The sequence below is a fragment of the Dufourea novaeangliae genome, unplaced genomic scaffold (assembly GCF_001272555.1).
Source record: "Dufourea novaeangliae isolate 0120121106 unplaced genomic scaffold, ASM127255v1 scaffold89, whole genome shotgun sequence".
NCBI classification, from domain to species: domain Eukaryota; kingdom Metazoa; phylum Arthropoda; class Insecta; order Hymenoptera; family Halictidae; genus Dufourea; species Dufourea novaeangliae.
The window spans coordinates 5,583,049-5,601,352 of NW_015373988.1; the positions used below are offsets into that span (position 1 = coordinate 5,583,049).

The 18,304-nt window shown below is 41.8% G+C and overlaps 1 protein-coding gene across 1 annotated transcript in view; it reads right to left on the reverse strand.

Annotated features, from left to right (window-relative positions):
- Positions 1-17,096, reverse strand: part of LOC107187576 — a 173,195-nt gene extending 156,099 nt beyond the window's left edge. Inside the window, exon 1 of the mRNA XM_015575701.1 lies at positions 17,045-17,096. Within this exon, the coding sequence (XP_015431187.1) occupies positions 17,045-17,096 (52 nt within the window). The remainder of the gene's footprint in view (positions 1-17,044) is intronic.
- Between the last annotated feature and the right edge of the window lie 1,208 nt (positions 17,097-18,304).

Sequence of the window (18,304 nt, forward strand, 5' to 3'; positions counted from 1 at the left end):
ATATTTTTTTTTTTTCTAATTATTTTCTTCTTTCCCTCGTCGTTCCAACCACCCCATTCATAGGCCTATTGCTCGCACGAACCCTCCGGTCTGCTTTCAGGCAACAAGGGGAGTTCGACGATAATCACTACCCGCCTCGGTGCTAAGAAATTGTTCTGGTTGCGGAATCCAATCCCCGGTTGACGACAGGCAGTCCTTGTAAAAGAAAGTTCAATGGATCGTTCAGGTGTCGAGGCTGCACGGAAAATCAATTACCCACATGGGTGGGGGACAAGAACTGTTGGAATCTGGATTAATCCCTCGGATCAGCTCCGTACGCGATTCTAATTGCGAGAATATTTAAATACCGACTTACCGAGGAACGAGTTCTCCTCGTGCATTGCCAGGCGAACTTTTATCTTGTTGATGTAACAAGAGATTTAAAGTTTCCTTTACGCCCCGTCCAGCTTTATGGGCGCACACGGGGAGAATTAAGGGAGCCGTCGTTTCAAGAGTTTCCGCATTCCGTATGTTTTTCGCGAGTTACGCGAGTGAACTGGGATCTCTCGAGTTGGATCCCCTTTCCTTTCGTGTTAACGCTGAAATAATCGTTTACAAATCGTAGCCCGAAACACCGATTCACAGAGCGTGTAACTATCGTTCCAATCACAGTAGAACCTCGTTTATGGGGGCACAAATTAATGCTCAGCGCTAGATATATGAATTCAGTTGTACGAACGTGTATTTTTACCTTAACATATTCTTCGATTTGTAAAGGAAATTTTTTTGCGTCTAGTGTTTCTGTGAAATAATTAATTAAAATTGAAATTTCTCTGGTCAACCACGGTTTAACCGACTGAAATACAAATGTGATGCAGAAATTAATAACCAAACACTGACTTAGTATACAAAGATCTCCGTTTTAAACTGCACAACATATGTAATTACAGAATCAGCCTAAAATTTTCAATCCTTCTGTGTTGTGGTTGAAATAAAATCGAACCACTTTTTTTCTAGAGAATATAATCTATCCTTTTCTGGAGAAACATTATTTCTCAACGTGATTTCAGACATGGTATATCTGATTCGTTTTTATTTTAACCACAATATATAAGAATTGCAAATCTTCTGGTGGTTTTATAGTTATGCCACGGAGTGTACATTTAACAGGGATCGAAAAAGTTGTAGAACTTTACAAATTCTATTTAATACATGGACCATGGAACTTTCTTAAAAAACATTCTCACATTACAAGTTCCTATGAGAGTAGATAAACAAAAGCGAATTTTTTTAAAAACTAAAGATAACTGTTTTTTTCGATCTCTGATATTTAGTAACCGGAAGAAACTTTTTGTATACTAAATACTGCCTAATTGTTGCAAATTTTCCGCAGAATAAAATTCTGAAGCGTGTAATTTATTTCACCCTCGATATCACTTCTGATTCTTGCCCCCATACGAAGCCAACGGAGACACACACCCAACAAACATTTTATTTCCACTCGGGTGTTCGAGCATTCACAAATCTTTCATGGTACTAATTCTCATAAGAACCCTCGGCGGCTCCCCAGCCGTCGACACGTACCAGCCCTTTTCCCCGCCAGCTGTACAAATTTGGTGGCTCGTTTGTAAGCGAGCGATAAAAGAGCAGAACACGCTTCCATGTTACGAGGACAAACAGCGGGCCGCAGAGCCCTGTTAAGTGACATAAACTCGCGCCACTGGGGTCTTAGAAAACACGTTAACGGCGAACTTCTCCCTATAACGGGCTGATAATTGTTCGGGGAACACGTGAACATTAACCGCGGCGAATCTCGAACTGAAATGTCCACTCGAAATTTTACCCATCTCGACCCACCCGGAAATAACCACCGGAGACACAGGTCTCCCTTTGGTTCTTTGTTCCACACCGGAAACCCCGAAACTCTTGCTCATGGTTAAACAAGCTCGTAACTGAACTTTCGAACGTAACAATAACTATCCCCAGGCCCCTGTAAACACGCTCAGCTTTCGGGTTAACACTTTATGCGGCGTTTGTAATTACAGGCAAGGCCGACATATAAGAGAGTTACAACGATGATTACTGGCCACCTAAACGGTGTTACATGGAATCTTCGTATCGAGGAATTATCATTGTTAGACCGTAGATTGTATGGTAAACGCATCAATGAATGAACTCTTAAGAGATTTTGTAACTATTAAACTCGAATTTTAAACAATAATAATATTAATATATATTTGGCATATGAAAATTAGATTTTTTAATATCCATACCGGTTCACAACGTATAGATTTGAATTTAAAAAGTCGGAACAATGTAATTAATTAAATTAAAAAGAAGTATCACAGATTTCACCAGGGAATCAACAATATTATGTAAATGGACATTTCTAACCACTGCTGCACTGGCGCGAAAATTGTTTGATAAGGAATTGAAAAAAATCAGTATTTGATCATTTGCTTCTTTAATAAGTTAAGTTACTCCTTTTTATATTATGCATTTATGATAAGCAGCTGACAAAATCGATAGGCCCTGTTCCGTAAATAATACATATCACAGGCTAAGGGCTACTGTGCACGAGAGTTAAGAAACTTTAGCGAGGCTTTTATGTTATTCGCAGCCTGATAGAACACTTAACGGAGTGAACAAATTTTTATTCGATTCCAGGTCAAATAACATAGCGTACTGAAATCTATGTATGCATAAGTGTTCGTAGTTTGCTCACTACCGTAAAGCAAGGAGGATTATTAACTTATGACGAAGATTTTGATGTCTCTATAAACTTACTCGCGTCCAAGTTTTTAAGCGAAAAGATACTTTGATGTTGTCGTATTAATTGCTGCACGCGGCTGGAATATTCTCTGTGAGGATAATTATTCTCGTTTTACGGTGAATTTGACGTTCTATGTAGCTGTACTCCTTTTTTTTGGGGGGGGGGAGGGGTATGTTTTAAATATCTAAGAGGGAAATTAAAAAATTTTTAAACGCTCAGATCCGAAAGTGTTGTGGTCCACATAAAAATATCTACACAGTTTTAGGTTTTTATTCTTAAAATAAATAAAATTCACCCAATCCGAAGTAACAATAGAAGTCAAGAAATCTAGCTCTAATCATTGGAACTGGATGTAATCAAGAAATTTAAAGTTAAAAGATCTGTAAGTATATAGTGAGTACAACTGTACACGCAGATAATATTTAATTTACGTTAGTTTAATATACATCGTAAGGTTCAAACAATTACTGAAATATACATACAATCTATGAATATCTGAAAATCAATATATTGATACTAACAACAGAAGTGACGGTAACGTTATTAATGAAACAACAGTTGCCCAACGTTTCAATCAATTGATTTTTATTTAATTAATTGATTTTAATTAATTGATCTTTTAATTCATTGCAACTGAATTTATTGCATAGGATAAGAAGAAGTTCAATTGTTCTTTTCAGTGCTTCCAGAATAAGATACTTCGAGTACGTCACAACTTTACTTCGAAGAAGTTTCAACAGTGCAGGAAGATACGTTCTTTTGTACAACTTCATCTACCTTCTGCGTTCCATCTGTTTGAGTCTTTGTCATTATATTCACAAATAATCGATATACATAATTAGTTAACTTAGAGGTTCTACAAGAGCACTTCAGTTTAACATTGCTACGAAGTTTGTTTGCGGAGGTTCGACGAGATCAATTTTCTCCAGAAAATATCGTTCCTCGTGAAACGAGGATTCCATTAGAACAACACTTTAAAACTTTATTCGTACTCGCGAAATTATTCTGTAAACTTGAAAAAGTATTCCGTCTTACATAAAAATAAAATCCTACTTATAATAGTATAATTGCAGAATCTTAAATCTTGTACATCTGATAATATGATTACATGAAAGTAGAAAGTCTATTGTCAGACACGATTTAGAAATAGGGCGTCGGCACAACCTCGAAAGAGGAAACTGTAAAAATAAATCCACGCAAAAATAAGTCGAAAATATAAAATAAAATTTTTGCTGTATAATTCATTGAAACATTTTCTGATACAATCAATAAGTTTTTTTAAATAGTACTTCTTATTGACTCATCCTGTACATGTACTTCGTCTGTACGAATCTAGACACTCCGATGAGATCACCGTACAATATACCGCGTTACCTTCGCGCACGGAATATCTAAAAACGAAATCTATACCCTAGCCAAGAATTCCTTCTAATGACTCCACTAATACACCCACTACGAAAAATCTATTACACATTCAGACGATTCCAGCTAGCGATTCGCGTAGCGATTTACATCCACTCTTTATCGCGGAACGGAATGCGATCAAAATTTCCGGTCTGGATCGTTACGATCGCGGATGAGACCGAGAAAACGGGTATGTTCCTGGGAAGCAAGACACGGTCGTCTCTTCGTTTCGTATTCACGCCCGGTCCCAACGGCGTTAAACGCACATGTAGACATTGGCTTTCGCGCTTTGGGATTTAGCCTGGGCGAGCAGGGCGTGGCCCCTCTTAATTGGAAGGGGATTAATTAACGGGAGTAGATGGTAAGAAAATTTTCTCGGGGGGTGTTCGTGGAACGTCATGTTGGGGAGGGGGAGGCGGTGGTTCACGATGCCGCTTGGCCCTTTCCCGCCGAATTATGCACAGCATCTACCACCCTGTCTCTTTCTATCTCCCTCTCAACCCCCCTGGTCGTGTCTATCCGCGAAGAAACCGTAGGAACACCGACTCTCCGGTTGCAGCAGAGCAACGAAAACGAACGGGGGAGGAAACAAAAGAGACCGTGGTACGCCGAGAACAGAGGAAGATGGATGGAATTTTGATAACGTCAGAACGAGGGGGTAGGGGTATGCTTTACCGCAACAACCACGATATTTCCGCCTGCAGTTATCCCACGAGCGGACGGGCGAAGAAAAATCGACGCTTCTTCTGTCGGTTTGCCGTGCATTGTCTCGGGGACGATTTGAATAAAATGGGGCGCAGGTCAGACTGACGCACGAAACATTCGATCCGTGCTAATTGCTTTCATTCAATGTTTGACGGTTCTAACGATGTTATAACTTTACACTATTTGTTGACTTAATCTTAATGTTGTCTCTTCAGAAATGTTGTTAGGTACGAGAAATGTGTGGGGAAATTGTTACTGATTCACACGTGTTTCTATCTCGTCGTCGTTACAGTGATCTCTCGATGAATGCAACACGAGCAACGACGTGATTTGCACCTCTGGGAAGGGGGCACCTCTGGAACCAATCAAAACAGAGTAAGCAGAAGCTAAGCAGCGACTTCAGACAGAAAACAAGTTTCCAAGTTCGGCCAAGACCCGAGTTCGTCGCACTCATGGAGACATTACTGTCTTTCGAATAGATAGCTAAACCGAGCTAATTATTGTAGGATATTTAAATCAGAAATTCAAGTGTGTGTTGCACATAAGAATACCCTCGCTAAACACATGATTTCTATGACCTTCAAAATTAATTATATCATCTAGTACTGTATAAAATGATAAATAAGGGACTCGTAATCAAAACGACATTTATGTATTTACCCGACCTTAATTATTTCGAATAATAAATTCGCAAAAATAGATATTACAAACCGCCAGCAGTAAATTCTTTTACTCGTAGTTTCAACCACATTCCCGTGGAAAAAAAAATCGACCAGGTCGGTCAGCAAAAACCCTTCCGTCTCTGAAATTTCACGGCACAATCATCAACAGAGGCTACGAGCTCGCCCTAACGAGGAAACGCACGTGCGCGACCGAGGGCCCCCGCGGAACGTGCTCCGGTCCGGGGAATTCGCTAAAGTATCCCAATAAAAAGAGGGCGAGTGAGAGCCCGTGGTGGCGGGGGCTATATCGCGAAAATATCACGCTATACTTCTACGGGCCGACTGCGACGCCCAGTTTGGAACTGTTCTGACGGTTCTCCGAGGGACTCCTCTCGTACATACACACAGCACAGACCCGTTTGGGTTCTTAGAACGAGCTTGCGGCCGGGGGGCAATAAACCGTGGGCTTAAAGTTTCGTGTACGGTGCCATTCTTACAACCGGGATACACATTACACACGTAGACGAGCCCCGTAATGCGGTAAAATGCTATGAAAATGCGGATCGCGAGGTAATAACCGGGCCACTGCCTCCCCGCGGCGCTGGGCGAATGTGGACTTCTGGTCTTGACGCGGGGAAAATATATTCTCACGGTATCGCGGCACCGAAAATCGCTGCCGTATCGAACACCTATGGGATATACATACATCGATGAAGGAAATAAACTCGATCGGTTACCGAATATAGAGTACACCGTCGGTCGAACCTATTCGATCACTGACGGGTACTTGTAAGATTTACGAAAGGAGAGGAAATGAAAGGTAATGGGACATAGTGGCCTATGATGGTCGATTCACCATTCCTCGGATTATATATTAATAGGAAATATGTTAAAGTTATATCGTTTTCGCGTTTCATTCGAGAAGAAGGAAGACAAATCGCCACTTGAACATATTCGATCACTTACGGACAGGTACTCGTAGATTTACAAAAGAGGAGGAAATGAAAGGAAATGGGATATAGTGTTCTATGATGGTCAGTTCACCATTCCTCAGATTATATATTAACAGGAAATATGTAAAAGTTATATCCTTTGCGCGTTTCATCCGATAAAAAGGAAGACACATTTAAAGATATTCGATCATTTACGGACAGGTACTCGTAGATTTACGAAAGAGTAGAAAATGAAACGTAATGGGACACGTAGTGTTTTATGATCGTCACCTCATAATTTCTCAAATATTTGTGTTAACAGAAAATATATAAAAGTTAAATCATTTTGCGTTCTATTCGACAAAAAGGAAGATAAATTCATTGTTCGTTAAGCGGGCAAAGGACGTATTCGTTTTTCGAGTGAGTCTGAAGAAAATAATAATCTATCGTTGGCTTCAAAAGAAAATTCAGCCTTTCTTGCGATCTGATAAATGACATTTTCGATAATCACGTTCTGAATTGACTATTATTGAATTCTCTAAGTAATCAAGCTGAAACCACATCACTATCAGATTGGTAAGAATAATAAAACATAGCGTGGAAAGGTGCACACTTTATAGACACATTCCCTTCTCTAAGGTAGTAAACACGTTTCAGCATAAAATTTAATGCTTCAGAAACCAGTTATGAAGTGCGTATAATGAAAATACCAATGTGAGTCAGCCTTAACCCGATACTGTACCCTTATGTCGCTGTAAAACAGTGATCTTTCAAAGATCAAACAAATATCAATCTTAACACCTTCAATTTTTCATATTATTGGTTCTTCTCGAAATTCCACGTTATTTTTTTACCGGAAAAAATGTTTCGGCATTATTTTAAAAACTGGAAACTCTATCAATGCAATCTATAGTTTCCAGACATTATTCTCACCAAATAAAATATTTCTGCGTTATTTAAAAAGTTGAAAACATTTATCGATACATCTCATATTTCCGAGACGTTGTTCTTGCCAAATAAGATATTTCAGCATTATTAAAAAAATTGAAAACGTTCATCGATGCATCTTATACTTTCGAGACGTTATTCTTACCAAATAAAATATTGCTGTGTTATTTAAAAAATTGAAAACGTTTATCGATGCATCCTATAGTTTTGACACAGTGGTTTGACTAATCCAACGAATCGGAAGTGCAAAGAAAGGGTGAATCATTCGTCCGGGTGCAAGAATGAAACCCTCCATACGATTTCCTGTTAGAGATTCCTGCGATAATAACCCTTTAGGAATGTCATATCGTATCAGCGTGCGCGCTCGTACACGTCAAATCGTTTATTATCGCTTTCGCGCCAGTTGGACATTCGTGTATATTATTAAACCATCTTCGGCCTCGACGTATGGCGTCGTCTTCATGCGTTTACGGCCGTTTCTAAAATTAAGCTGACGATTCTCCCTTTTACTTCGTTTTCACACAGTCCTCTGCTTAGGGCCCCCTCTCGCATATCCACTTGCCTCGCGGGTTTGCATTCGAAACAGCCGCGACCATCCGGACAGTCTGGCACGCGGTTTTACAAACGGGAGGGGGGATCAAAAGCGGAAATTTTTTTGATCCTAGTAAATTGTTCACGATTCCCGTAAATTTTCACGTGTTTACCATCCGACGTGAAATGTGCATCTGAAGAAGATTCACGTCGAAAAATTATATGTAGATTAATGAACACTGTATTCGTGGGCAGACAACTTAAATTTCAAGAATTCTTATCAAATATTGCACCGACTTCCAATTATTAAAGTCCAATTTTTCGTGAAAACATGTAAGATTAATAATAGGAACCAAGTTAGTGGGTTGAAATCGTGAACATACCAAGGATGATAGAATCATATTTCTACACGACAAAATTACCGTGCTGATGTCAGTAAATAACGTACAGGCCACCCCCGTATAATATGATTTCGCCGTAACACGGTTAGAGAATCGAGAAGTGTATAAAATACTAATTCTATCTTTTGTATAACACAATTTCGAAGAACCTAACCACCGTGTTATACGGGGTGTTACCTGTACAGACGCCTCTCAATTATCGTCCCAAATTCTGGTCCACGTCAGGACAATAATCTTATAGGGAGAAATGCTTCAGACCCTCGTAAATTTGTTTTTTGCCCGGAGCCCGAGCCTCGGTGACAAAAGCGGAGGGGCAACAAATTATGGAACAAGCCAAACAATAATTGAGAGGAGTCTGTACTTGACAGCATAAAATTTCCATTACATGAACAATATTCGCAAACTGTGCCTCCCGAAACAATCTCAAATACCCAGAAACGTGACCGCACAACATTAGCACCCAAACTATCACATTCACATATTCTTAATAATAATCCACCCAGGCTGTATGAAACATCTAATACACCTATAACTATCAACCACATTATTCTCGAATGTGGGAAATATACCAAAGTAAGAAGATTACATATTTAGGAGAACCTTACCGAAGCAACAACCTCGACATCGTACCAATTTTCAACAATTTATGAAAACCTTGTTGAATCATCCCTCCTGATTCTACAATTTTCAATCGTTTACCCATAATGTGTATCTAAATCCAATCAACAGTCGCTAATAACCCTTGTCATCGATGAGACTCTAAACTTACAAAAAAAAAGAAGACATTCATACGTGACAAATATTCCCACGTTTAATCGAAGCATACCCAAAGAAAATTGCATCGCCCGCGAGAATCCCTCTGATTTACGATAAAATTATTCCTTTCCCCACCCTCGAAACGAAAAAAAAAAACGACATCCTCCCCCGTTCACTTTCATGTTAACCAAACAATTACGTCCCGTGGCGCGTTCCAACTAGAACGTCGTAATTCACCCGGTCAGAGTTCGTAGTACGCCGTTTAATTGCCCGGTGGAACGTCCCTGAATCACGTTACGCCCGTATAAAGATTCGAACGTGTGCGTTTCGAGAGCGTCTGGCTCGGCGGATCTTCGACGGATCCGAGACGTTTTACCTGGCACGAGTCTCCGAAGGCCCATTGCGGTACAATTTCACGTTTTCACGTTCCCCCAACCCTTTCATTCTCTCCCTCTTTCTCCGCCATATTACGTCGTCGGTGGGGCTGTCTGTCTCTCCTTTTTTCTCTCTTTCTCACTTTTGGTCGCTCATCCCTCTACCGTGGACCGACTTCTTCCCGCGGGAATAACGACGAAAATTGACAAAAGCCTGCGGCGGAGGCGCGTGAGGTACGCCTTGGCTTCTTTTCGTCGTATCTTTTCGCCGGGGTAGACGACGCGCATTTACGCCGCAATGGAAATCCGAGAAAGCCCCGTGAGTTCATTCAAAGCCCCGGCTGTTTTTTCCTCTTTCCTTGCCCTCTTACCTCTGCCTCCCCACCTGGCGAAGAAGTCCGCGAACCGTGAGACGCATTCATCGTATCCCGCGGGGACTTTCCCTAGCTATTGCAAGATGAAATTACAGTCCCCCGGGGTTTCGGTCGACAGTCACGCCGTCTACTCGAAAGACACTACGATGGAGAAGGTGGTGGTCTCTGACTCGACGGGTCTCAGCTTCTCTTTTCAGCCTCTCTACCTTTACCTTTCTTCGTCCTGTGCCCCCTACTACTCCGTCCTTTCGAATACGCGTACACACGGACACACGAACATATACACAAGAGGAGGCATTCGTTTCAACTCGTTTGGTTGCCGGCTAGAACGAGAACCGTTTACCCTTTGCAGAGAAACCTGCCCTTAATCTTCAACCGGAGCCAGCCCTTCCTCCATGGGGCTCGCCTGGTGGTTTCAGAGAGGAGTTTTCTAGTTATTGGAGGATAGTATACCCAACCCCTGGGTTTAACGAGATAACTTGTTCTTTTACGATCAAAGATTGACAGCCAACGATACCCCGTTCATTTTCTCTCTCTCACTCTCTATCTCTATATCTCGCGGAACTACTCGACCGTGTTCAGGTACGATGATAGGAGGGGGATTCGTTTCCAGCGAGCGTTTCCTAATTTTCGCTCGTTAGAGCGCCCCGGTTATAAAATTATTATGCTTTATGCGTCTTTTGTTATCTTCGACCGGTGTATCCCTTGGAAAGCCTGGGTTTAGTATTGATTTTTCAATTATATTTCCGATTGCACGGTCTCGCGCAACGAACCAGGTTGGTACCGGGAGTCAGGGTTTTGCGTGTTTAACTCGATTGACTTGTTGTTGTGTTTTATTTTTTGATAGTTGTATGTTACTTGGAGAGCACATTATCTTATGAATTGAACTCAGACTTTGTAAAGTGACATTGAAGGCTTTCACGGCATCGCTGTTCTGTTGTAGTAGCAACATTGTTGATTGCGTTATACACAGGGTGTTAACACCTTGGGTACATTTCACGACTGAGACTCGTCATGCACTTGTTTCGGGTAAGTGCAAGATGACGAGTCTAACTCGTCATTCGTATTGAGTCAATATTTACAAACATTCTTGTTCATTTCAGTCCTGGTTTTTCCAAAATTTGTTTCGCAATTATAATCATCTAAAAATAAAACGGTACTCAAAGGGTTATTAAAAATGTGGGATATTTTCACAAGGTGGATTCTACAACTTCAAACTAAGACGAAAATCAAGAATGACGAAATTTCGTTCGAGGCTGTTTTCGACTTATTAATTGTTGAGGATACGGGCGAAATACGCGTGAAATACGTCTGGCGTGATGGATTATATTACTTATTATACGGTCGATTCCCAGCTGATAAACGGTATCGATCGATGGCGTGGCTAAATGTAGAATGAAATACAATCAAATGAATTACACGAACAACTCAAGTAGAACAACCCGCCCTGTCAGACGTATTTTACACACACTTCGCCCTTATTTTCAACATTTAATATCTCGGAAACGAAGCCTCGAACGCAATTTCGTGAGTCTTGATTTTCGTCTTAGTTTTATATCTAGATTCCAACCTGTGAAAGTGTCCCACATATTTATTAACACCCTGTATACATCATTTGATACGATGCTAAGAAATATCACTTCTATGCGTGAAGAGTTAATAATATAATCGAAAGTGTTCTGAATATTTCATCAAACAACTAAATTCCTTCCTGAATTAGTAACAATATCTGTTCAAAACACGTATGTACAGTGCTTTGTTAAAAGTACAAATGGAACACTAATTGTAAATATCAATCGAGCATCAACAAAATAGAAAGTAATCGGGTACGTTGAAAATTAGTCACTGAATTTATAAAAGACTAGACAAAGGTTCGTGCAATTTCTAAAAAATTATCAAAATGATATCAAGGATGACTGAATAAAAGAAAATCGATTTATAGAATAATCTCGTATGCTTCGAGTTTTCTTTATAAACAATTCTGCATACACGGAATCACCGTGAACTGATGTTACAAGATGCACAGATGTGATGTGTACCTCGTATCGAAAACAAAGATTGATTTCGTGTATTACTGGGATCACTTAGCGTATCACTACGTTGCAATCGCGAAACATCTCGTACTTTCTGATTACATACTGTCCGTTTTCAGCGTCAACTATCAAGCATCGATCGTAAGTCATCCTCAAACACGAAGTGAAACTGCGTCGAAGATAAATGATTTCACGTGGGACGTTCGTACGAACTTCCTTTATTAATGTTCAGGTGTACCATCAGTCTGCAAATTTTCTAAAACCGGTTTAGAATCACTTTCCGTATCATTGTTCCACTTACAAAAAAAACTTGAGAAAAAGTGGACAGCATTCTAAACAAAATATCACACTGAGAAAATAGACGGATTATTAACGACGCGAAGAGCGCAGACTTATGGCCTCTTCAAACAATAATAGCTTTACGTTTGTCAAAGCGAAAAAAAGACTGGTTATTACTCAACATCATTTACATCTATTCACGTTCAAAAAAGAAAAATAAATTCTTTCCCTCCACGGGATTATGCGTGGCACAATAAAATATGTGCGTTAGACGGCACGATAATTACAAGAATAAATTACTCCGTCTGTGGGGGACAAACAATCTTCAGAAATACGCTGACTGTAAACAATAACGGGGAATGAGTTAGGTACATCAAAGGAACAGAAACATTTTTTCGCGTGCATCTGTGCGTAAACAACGCTTGTCGAAGAAAAGAACACGCCGCGACGGGTGTTATGCCACAGAGAAAGAAAAATAATTACGGTCGACGTACTCGGAAGCAGAAACAAACGGATTATGTATAGCGGTAATATAATTACCTTGTCTGATAATAATAATTATGCATATTTTTATGAACGTACCCCGTTTAAATTTCAGTAGCGCGCTACAATTGATATAGCCATGTGAAAAAGTTACGGCCAGAAGTATATCAACGAGAGTCATTTATTCGAAACATGGTAATAAATTTGCACAGCTAAAAAAAATGTTCAATAATTGGCTTCGAGAAGAATGAAGCTTCATAGAATCAGTACATACAGTGGAGTGCAAGTCTTGGACTACTTGTCCGTAACTAAACAAAGATAAATCGGCGACAATTTCATTTCACGACAGAACAATGACTCGAAACACAAATCATGAGTAGGAAAAGATTATTTAAATCACCGATTAACGGAAAACAGGTTAGCAGTTACAACTTGATCACCTGGAAGTTACAGCTTGAATAATATTGAATTTGCTTGGGGTTATTGAGAACGAGCATGGAAAGGAAATAAAGTTCGTAACAGAAATAAGATCCTTGAAGTACTGTAAGCAGAGTGGTAGATAATAATAAACGAATTTATAGAAACAGATTCGACAGAATACTCAAATAAACTGCTATCGTTACGACTTATCGTAATATTATACTACCCATCGCTCGAAATATTATACCCTTTCAGAGCCGATTTATGAAAGCCCTTTCATTGCGGTGAGACGTGCGCTGAGGTTGCACAATTTTTTTATTAAGGTTCTCTAATTTTTTAATTTGATAATTTTTCGTAATACGAGTTCGTAGCGCGAATCGAATTATTGTATGCGGCACGTAAATGGATTCACACCGGGTGGTGACCAATTTTTCGAAACTCGCATATGAATTCATCACATTAAAAAGTTGACTACCTCAAACAGATTATAATTTTGCAACACGACTACGAACTTTTCGGTAGAATGTTTCCTACCGATTACAGTAAATGTTCGACGAGTGTTCGAAGACTCCTCTGCATTGGCAAGAAGAGGTCCCCATGTGTAACGATGATCTTTTATGTAATGATGTTTATCACGGTGATAGAGCTTAGAATTCTGAAGTCAATAATATTTGTTTGAGTCGCATATGGCTATCAGTTTATGAAATATTTATTGTTCAGTGCGGAGGAGCCTTCGAACACTCATCGGAGATTTAATGTAATGCCAAACTAAAATTGAAACAGCATATTTTTTAAACCAGTCCAACGATTATTTTCTTCCGCGACAATATTAGATGGACCCAAGCAGAAATCTATCACGGATTAGTTTCACGAAGAGCGAGTTTTGCTTAAAGCAAATTGCTGTAAAGATTTCTTCAACTAAAACCTTTTCGTTGCATATTATTTTGAGTATTATTTCTTTTGCCAAATGTGAAATACAAAAATATTTCAAATCAGGAATTCATTATTTAAAATTACTATTATTTCAAATGAATCGATAATATTTTTATTTCAAGTAAAGTTTCCAAATAAATGATTTGAAATATTTCTTATTTTCATTTCAAAAAAAATTTTCCCTAGTCCGGTGCCAGTTAACGTTCGTAATACCTAATTCTCGACGCAATTAGTAGAATAAGCGTATCAACCGTTGCACAAGTAGTTCCAGAGTGACTCCTGCCACGGGATCCGAGGGACCATAGAATCTCTTTCGATCCGAAGACCAACCACCTGGCATTCTCTCACCGACTCGAACAAGCCTTCCCGATTATCATTGATCCCGATAACCAGTTCGCTCCCAATACATGCATCGGAAAGTTCCAAGCAACGTCGACAGTAAACAGCGAAGAACAAGGAGAGAGAGGGAGAGAGAAAGGGTTCCCATTGTATATTACGCGTACGCTTCAGTTAAGTCACTCAGCAAAGTTTGCCAGAGTGGAAACCCAAGACCCGTTAATGCGTCGTAAATCGTTCCCTCTCGGTCCTCCGTGCACAAGTCAACCGCGGAGATTACACTCGACCGAGGTAGTCAAAAGTGACTCTCTGTAGCTTAGTCAAGTATCCGGTCTTAACAATGTACAGCTTGAGAGCGCGGAATCCCTGGGCTTGGAGTATCCGTACACCGTGAAAAGCCTCGACCCGGGGCTTTCGGTCGTTCCTTGTACGCCCCCACCAGCGCCCCTTCCTCCCGCCCGAGTCACGACAACGGATACACAACACACTGCCTGGAAATCGTCGAAAAAGCGGCCGCCAAATCAAATGAGTTTGCTCGGGGAGCGCGACAACGGGAGTTTCGTGAGAGCAATCAAGGACCCAGAGGGGTTAGAATGAGGATTGGGAGGAGGGGACTAGAACGAACAGGAGGCGCGGGAAAACGGGGAATCCCGCAAGGAAACGACGTTTCTTGCCCGCGATTTAAATTTCCGCCTGTCCCCCGTCCTCCAATCCCTGTTCAGCCGGCAGGCAAACGAGCTGAACCTAACGCAGGGGATCGTTCGTCGAACACCGCTTGGCAGGGGAACAGGAATAAGCGCGATGCAATAGCTTCTTAATTACCGAGAAACTCGTTAGAATCCGTGTCTGGTGTCTCGACGAGATATTTCGCTTCTACGAGGGAGCTGAGCGTGGCCCGATATCGGACCAGGGACAAAGAGCACCGTTACGCGTAGATCGTTGCAAAGAGAAATGAAATCGATTTGCATTTCCGAAGAATTCTGATTGCACTGAACTCCAACAGTCCCCCCCCCCCCCGGCCCGTACCGATACGCAGGAATTTCCTTTGGCAATTTCAAGATTATTACCCGGCGGTTGGAATTGCTTCTACAGTATCATCAAACGATTTCGTCTCGCGAGGGTAATATTAATGTCTAGGGGACGGGGGTAGTAAGATTCCGTGTAAAAGAGTAACCTTGTTAGGCGAATGAAAGTGATCTGTTTGTTTCTTATTTAGGGTGATACGTATGAATGACTGTATGTAGACTGCAATAATACTGTACCTCCGAAATTTAGGACGAGTGTTTAGGTATTATACGCTTAATGCCAATTTCTGGATAATATCATTACTGTATATGAAAGATATTTGACATATTAACGTAACTATTGGTTAGATAAATTACGCTTGTTACGTGCCACTGTCATATAACATTTCGTGCGAATGCAAAGGAATGGCAGCACATACATTACATTATTGTATGAACTTCAGTCATGATTAGCTTAACTTTCGACGTATTGTATCAATAGTTGCACATAGATAAGCTATTCTAATGGGATATTAAGCTATTAATTGAAAATTTGAAACAAATTGAAACAATTGACACCAGGAATTAACCACAAAATATACCAGCCAGAGATATACTTTATGGTATAGTATTATATCACCAATCACAGAGCAGTGAGTTCCACTGTTCGTATAGTGCTACCGTGCTCCAGAATTGGAACTAGATGTAAAGACGGTGAAAAAGAAATGGAATGTTTAGGTTTTGGAAATTGGAACCAGATCTTGAAAGACCACAAAATCTAATGACCATTTACAGGTGAACTCTCACAGTACGTGTGAAGAATCAAAGCCCGACAGAAGACGATACACTTCCTGGTATAATAAACGATAGACTTTAAACGGATGACTACATTCCTACCTCATTTTACCGTTATGCTCCAAAAGTCAATACAAATTGAATCTCTATTAAGTCCAACGTCTTTCGATCCCCGTCCGTATCCAACCCAGCAACCCATATACTCCCGTCAATTGAAATCACCTTGTAAAGCACGCCCGTGAGTCTCTCCTGGGCGACAGAACCGCGATGACGGTTACAGTCGCAACGGACAACAAACGGAACAAAGCAGGCTGCTCCTCGACGTTTGTACGCCCGTAACTCTTTTGCTCGCTCGGTTTGCGGAGGACAAGAATATTTCTTTGCTTAGCTCGAGCCTCGCGAGCCTCGTGCATTCCTTTGTCTCCCGTTTCACGCTTGAAGCCTAACGATGAAAAAAGGATTCGCGCGCGCGCGCGCGACAGCACAAGTAAACAGCCGAGAAGAGAAACACAGCACGGGACACACTTATCCGCCACTTTATCCCCTGTGTTACTAGCGCGACCGTTTTTCTTTTTTCGGGCCACCAGCTGACCGACTCCGTGTCGGAAAAGGAGCGTGTCACACGACTTCTTGGCGAGGTGCCGCGGACAACGCGACTAGATGATGCAAAAAAGGTAAAAAAACCAAGAAAATACTAAACGACAGAGCGTTTAGCAGCGCAGTATCTCATCCGACACGCGACGTGGGGGCCCCGGTGATCCTGTCATTTTGCCACATTTACCACTGATTATATACTCGCTTCCTAGATGTCTCACACACGCGTCAACTAGCAACCTATGTCGTTCGCACGTTCCACGATGTCACTCTCAGAACAGGACCGATCACGGAACACGCGGGTATGACTTGTTCGAGGACAGCTTACCTGATATCGCGAGTAAAGTAAACGCTGCCCTTAGCCACAGGTGGCGAGACATCTCGACTACTCCCGGAAAACCGTGGCCCTCTGTTTTCCTCTTCGGTCACTGGTTCCGTTCGTTCACACCAATAATATCACACCACTACGTCCCGTTGCTAATTGTGGCGACAACTGATCGGAGATCGTCGATGACACATCGATGCAATCGATTCTCATCGATCCTCACGAGACGATCATTGTCTCGTCGCCCACGCTATCACACGATCGAATACACTAATCCGTTTTTATTTTCTCTCGATCGGAAATGTCACCACACCGGTATGTTACACCGTACGCGAGAAACGTCAAACCACTCTCCCCGTAGAGCGCACGGTACCGACTGATCGCTGCCTCTGGCTAGCTGGCGGAGGGTGGCGACCGCGGGGCGATTCGAATTCCTCGTGAACACCCGCCCGCAACCGAAGAAGAGAGAGAGAGAGAGGGAGAGAGACACCAACGTTCAAATTTTTCCCTTCACGTGGCCGCGCGGCGACACGCGATTTCTTTTCGGATCGGTCCCCCCGTGTGCTCGAGGAGCGCGAAAAACCGTCACGAATAGAAGACACAATCGATCTCGGTTATCGGTCGCCACCGGAACGTGTTATCGTTCACGAACACCGTGTCCTCTGAGGAACGAGCACCAGAAGAGATTTTAAGCACTGTTGACAGGATAATTGCACGTATATCTGCACTGGATTGCGACAGACGAGACTGAGCGTCGCCGCGCGAAGCTGTTCCGCCGCGAGTCGCGCATGCGCAGACCGCCCTCTGGCGCGCCCCCACCAACGGTCTTCGCCCGAACTATCCGAAAGATCGGATCACTCTTTCTCTCCCGAAAACCGTTTCTCTCTCGTTACTCCTCCCCCCCGCGACCGATCCTCACTCGCCCCCGCAGCACGCACACGATCAACGGGCCACCGCGATCTTATTCCACACCTCCTTTCCGGTGTGAGACGAAGACAGTCCAGACGACGAGAACTAGAGAGAGAGAGAGAGGGGGAAAAATAGAGTCCAAGCCCTCTAGATTCAATTTGCCGACCGAAACTTTTTGTTGAATAAGGTTTGTTACGTATCATCATTCAGTCGCATTAGAGCCATTGTCGAGTCCGTGGTGGTCTCTTCCTCTTGGCCCCCACCTTATACATTTCCACCGTCTGTGTACAGTGGTGTTTCTGTCCTATGTCGGGGACCAGCAGCAGCCCGTTTGAACGCCAGGTGGTAGACCGC